At 36.0% G+C, this 5,815-nt stretch overlaps 1 protein-coding gene across 1 annotated transcript; it reads right to left on the reverse strand.

Annotated features, from left to right (window-relative positions):
* Nucleotides 1–230: 230 nt before the first annotated feature.
* Nucleotides 231–1,935, reverse strand: LOC117934120 (3-ketoacyl-CoA synthase 6-like). The gene has a single exon (XM_034855739.1). It carries the CDS (start codon nt 1,909–1,911, stop codon nt 433–435), a length of 1,479 nt encoding a protein of 492 aa, XP_034711630.1. The 5' UTR covers nt 1,912–1,935; the 3' UTR covers nt 231–432.
* Between the last annotated feature and the right edge of the window lie 3,880 nt (nt 1,936–5,815).

Here is a 5,815-nt window from a genome sequence, read left to right on the forward strand (position 1 = left end):
TCTTATTTTCACCCCTATTCCCAATCTCCATCATGCAGTCTTTTGTAATCAACCCATGATCCAAATATTGCTAAAAGGTCTTTGCATGAGTATGTCATATCATGTCCTTCCTCTTGTTTTTATATTCCAATCACATAATCTTTTTTTTTGTCCTACATTTCTCATACCTTTCTGCGAATCTAGTCTCCTTTTTTCATTTATAGCCATTAAAATATTTTCACTCACAAATATATATAACATAATCAAAGATGATCGTAAATATATAAGGTGGCCGTACCAACGTGGGTGCATCCACTTATATTACATTTATTAGAATCAGAGAATTGCAGTTTGCTTAATGGGCATGTCACTAATTATTATATTCTTCATTAATTAATACCTAATCAGCACCTGTCCCACCATTTTAGAGATTGATTTGAAGAATAATCAGAATCAGAGGTCCAGGACCTGTGAGATGGACACCGGATACCTATCAATGCAGTCAAGCCAAGGCCCATCGGTTGGCGTCGTGATTGTGCGGTTGCACTTCCAAACTGCACTGTTACACTTGAATCCACTTCCGAAGGCAATCTGCCAAATCCGGTCACCTTTTTTCATCCTCCCTTTACTCTCGATATAGTTCATCTCATACCAAATGGAAGAAGATGAAGTGTTGCCAAAGCGGTGCAGCGTCATCCTGGACGCCTCCACGTCCTTATCCGATAACTGCAGCTTCTTCTGCAGCTCATCGATCACCCCTCGCCCGCCCGCATGGATGCAGAAGTGCTCAAATGCCTGCTTGAAGTCAGGAATGTATGGCTTCCACTTAAGTTTCAGTATTTTTTGGCCGATGAGTGTGAACAGGAAGAGGAGCTGCTCGGAAGCAGGCAACACAAGGGGTCCAATAGTGGTTATGTTGGACTTCAAGGCCTCCCCAGCAATCAACATCAGGTCTTTAGAGAGTGAAACCCCTTGTATCCCTTGTGTGTCTTCTTGTTCATGGATACACCGGTAAGCCTTATCATCAGCTCCCTTGTGAGTTCTGACAAGATGGAGTAATTGGTACTTGGATCGACTCCTGTCTGCCTTTTTGTTGGACAAAAGGATGGCTGCACCACCCATTCGGAACAAGCAGTTTGTAAGAACCATTGATCTCTCGTTGCCGCTATAATAATTGGGAGTGGTGATCTCAGTGCTGACCACTATAGCACATGAATTGGGATGAACCTGAAGAAGTTCCCTAGCTAAATCAATTGATATAAGGCTAGCACTGCACCCCATACCAGAAAGATTGAAGCTCTTTATGTTACTCCTCAATTTGTACTTGTTAATCACCATAGCAGACAGTGATGGAGTAGGTGAAACTATACTGCAATTCACAATAAGAATATCGATGTCCTTGGTCTTAGTCCCGGTTTTCTTCAACAAATCATCAATAACAGAGAAGAGAATAAGCTCCGCTTCAGCCCTTGAAGCCTCCAAGCTGGGTGTTGGAGGAATATATAGATTTGCAGGAGCCAAACACGTCTCATCTCCTAGACCAGACCTCTGAATAATTCGCCTTTGGAACTCAACAATCTCAGGATTATCCTTGTTGCTGAGCCTCAAGTGTTCCACGAGGGTAGCATGGGGAACGCGATATGAGGCTGGGGGTTTGAAGCAAGCATAGTCGACTAGGTAGACAGAACGAGGCTTGGACATGAAGTAGACGGTGGCAAAGAATATGATCATCAAGGAGAAGCCGAGAAATTGAAGGAGATCAAAGTGGAGAGCGCTCCCTATTTCATAGATTTGATCAGGACCCAGACTGAGGATTTTAATGAGAAAACCCATGAGAATTGGTATGAGAAAGACTGTAAGAATGTGGTTGACAAGGTACTGGTAGCCAAGTTTAATATACTTGAGTTTCACAGAATTGGAGAGACTCGCCATTTTTAGTGTGCAGGTGACGGGTGTACTTGAGAGAGAGAGAGAGAGATTGGAGATATGAGCTGAAGCTGAGAAGGGGTGGGTTTTATAGGCAAGTTGAAGTGTGAAGTGAGCCTGGGAATTGTATTGAATGCACTACTCTCGGCCTCCCAACGCTCTTCTACTTGGTCCTTCGTAATTACTCAACATATCTCCCCTTGTCTTCATTTTTATTTCCCACTTTTTCCCCTTTTAGGTGTCTGACTCTCAGTTTAATGTTTTTAAATATTATTTAAAAATAATTTTATATTTAATATTTTTATTTTCAATTATTTTGCAACTATTTTTTAAAAACATCTTTCAAAATAACTTTGTAAGAACTATATTTTGAAAGTACTATTTACTACTACAATGTAGAGACTTCACACTTCACCCGGATCAACTATCATTCTACTATTCTTTCATAAAAAATATTAATCCACTTCAAAATTTTCATTCATCATCACTTATGGCTTGCTGCTCGATCCACCGGCTCAACTCTCTTCGTAAATTAATTGTGATAATTATGCTGCAAACCCACCGGCTCAACCACATAACCAAGAATTATACCATATGGATAGGCATCATGTACATGCTTTATGCTAGACATCGACTCTGCCGACCAACATATCAAATAATTGAATTGAAGGGGAAGCAATAAGTGGGTGGTAGGTTCTTAGTAAGAGAGGGATTTTGCTTGCGTTCACGGCACATGGGCTGCTGCCCGCTGCAACAAGATCTGGAAAGGGAATAAATGATGATGCTCAACTTGTTGGAATTGATTGGTCACAATCACACACATGATACGGAATGCTATAAAATCAGATAAGTTATCGTACCCGACTTTAAATTTCAACCTTCAAAATGTATGATTAAATATGAAGAAATCAAATCCACATGTTTAACAAGACAAAGAAAAGCCAGTTATACTTGTACGAAACAAATGGCAGTAGAAAAGACCTCCACACAATCAGACAATGAGACACCCAGTCAATTTCGTTTTCGTTTCATTAACTATGCCAAATTTCAGTAGATGAAACTCAACCTGGCACAGCAAAGAAGCTAACCATCTGCCTGAGTACCATGCTTTCATGTGCACCACCATATTAAGTTCAAGCAGGCATAATTAGTTGATATGGATGACACGTACCCAACCATCCCTAAATAGTAATGGCTTGTATTATGGTCTCTATAAATGAAATTCAGAAGGAGGGGAAAGAAATTGATGTATATCTGCATTCTTGGAATTATTTCCGAAAATATGTAATCATGTGTCATTTATCCACATGATTGATGGTACCCAAAAGTGCTTTTCATACAAGAGAATTTATATAATCTAGTAAACCATGAGGCATTGTATTTCCATGATGTAGCAAATAAATCTAGTAGAGAAAATGCTTGCTACATGGCAGGATTCATGTGATTTGAAGACTTCTAATGATGATTCTTTGTTTTTGCTAGCAACATCATGAAACTAAAATCGACATATTCCTTTGCTCAAATACTACCTGATTTGTGGGTATGCTTTGCAACCTCTATTATGACTACAATTTTTTGTTTAAACTGATTTGACATATATAGTAGTGATGTTTTAATCATTCTTGAAAGAGAAACTAGATATATTTGGTGTTTAAATAAAACATCCATATTATGATAGAGAACCTGATGTTTGAAATAAAAATCCAAAATCTTGAATTTCTTTACTTTTAATTTTATTACCTGATTATTTGTCATTCTAATTTGTTGCAACCTTGTAGCATATTGCAAAACATGTGGAGTAAGAGGGTGCTTCAACTTATTCTACTATAGACCCTCATTTTTGTCCCATTAGCACTTGTCCTTAGGTGTTCTATCAGTACTCCATAGTAGCTTCCTAGTGGCCTATCACTACTCATGCAACTTGCCCTCTCTGAACCACCTTGGAGACTTTGGTTGGGGGATTTATCTAGCCCCTCATTATGATATTGGCCGCACTTTAAGTTTAGATTAGGCTTTATTTAGTTCATCCTAGGTCACTTAGGCACTTTCTTAGGCCACTTTAAGCTCACCTAGTTTCTCATAGGTTCACCTAGGCCCACCTTGGTTCATCTAGGTCCACTTAGTTCGCCCTAGGACACTTAGACACACTAGGCCCATTAGGCACTTTAGGCACCACTAGGCCCCGGTCCATTTAGTTCATTCATTGAATCACTTTCCTGCATAGTTGCATGGTTTGCATGGATCACTGAATTGCATTGCTTATAAGACTTGTGTGTGATTGGTCCTCCTTTCTTTCCATTTTTTTTATATGACTCCCAATCTTAATTTATTTATTTTCTTATTTTAATTTTGATTTTGATCTTGATTTAATACTTTATCTTTGATTTTAATTTCTTGTTATTTTTTAGAGGAATGCACATTCTGAAGAGGACACTAAGCTGCCATTTTGAAGATGGTAGAATGTCGAGGTAAATAAGGAATGAAAGAGGAAAGAGAGGTTATGGTATGGAAAAATAAGGAGGGCATTTTGGTAAGGATTTAACATGGTGAATTTAGGAGAACTGGAGATTTAGTCCACATTTGGAGAAGGAAGATATGAAGAAAGGTAGTAGTAAAGGAAAGAAGGGAGATTCTGATTCTCTTCTGCTAGGGGAAATTTTGAATTCTAGAGAAGAGGTTTTTAAAGAGAGGAGTTATCGTAGAGTTGGATTTTTGGATGAGGTTTTCGTGAGAAGAAAGGTGGAGAACCAAGGGAGAAGCAAATAAGAAATGAGTTGCTTGTTTGGTTGATCTTGGGGAATAAATAGAGCACTTAAAGCCTAGCAAGCTTGGCTCGAGATGAGACATCCCAAGTATGTTCATTGTGAATTGTGCATTTCCTTATTTTGGATTCTATTCTACTGATGTCTCTGCTAATTTCTAAGTCGTTCATACATCTTTGCCGATAGTTCTTCTTTCTTTGTGTCCTTCGTTTGGCTTGAAAACTGGTGAGGTTCTTTATCACATTCATTGTGGGGCATCTAGAGATATTGGTTGCACTTTTGCTTTGACTTTGTTTGTGATTTTTTTCCCACTAGTCTGAACCCATTGAAAGATCATGAGATGTGGCTTCATTTGATTTCTATTTTGCATGTTTGTTCTCTTAGGACCTATTTGGTTGCTATTTTTGAAAATTGTTATAGAAAACAACTTTTGAGAACAGTTTTTGGTGTTTTTAGAAACAAAATTGTGTTTGGAAACTGGTTATATCGAAAACAGTTTTTGTTCTAAAAAAAAAAAAAATAAATACATGTTTGGTTGAGTTAATAAAAAAAAGTTTTTTAAAACAAGTAAAATAAAAAACATATTTAAACGTCTTTTTTTTCTTCAATTAACTTGATATCGTAAGTATATAAATAATTTTTAAATTCACATTTTATTAAAATTAAAAAATTATCCTCAAATTTATTTACACCAATTATAATTTTTGTTAACTTTTAGTAGATAAATTTGAACATGGAATATGATATAGATAAATAAGGTAAAAAATTAATAAAATAAAAAATAATTCAAATATAAATATAATTTTTATACCATTTAAAAATAATTATTGATTTTCTAATGCAATTTAAAATATTATAAGATAAAAAAATTACATTATATAATAAATTAAAAATGATTCAAATGTAAATATAATCTATTTACCAAATAAATATATGTCAGAAGTTAATCAACATATAAATGTATCTTATACAAATCATGTTATTATTCATTAAATATGATATTGCATATAAATTACCAAATATTAAATTTGATGTTGCATATAAATTATAAAATTTACAAGTTTTTTTTATAATGTATAAATTATCAATTACTAAATATTACATGAAGATGGCGCCTCAACAACATGGCTCACAATCAAAATTTTGGT

Source organism: Vitis riparia, chromosome 16 (genome assembly GCF_004353265.1).
Source record: "Vitis riparia cultivar Riparia Gloire de Montpellier isolate 1030 chromosome 16, EGFV_Vit.rip_1.0, whole genome shotgun sequence".
NCBI lineage: Eukaryota > Viridiplantae > Streptophyta > Magnoliopsida > Vitales > Vitaceae > Vitis > Vitis riparia.

Excerpts from the sequence above, each read along its gene's own strand:
- LOC117934120 (XM_034855739.1), bottom strand. The coding sequence starts at position 1,911 with ATGGCGAGTCTCTCCAATTCTGTGAAACTCAAGTATATTAAACTTGGC.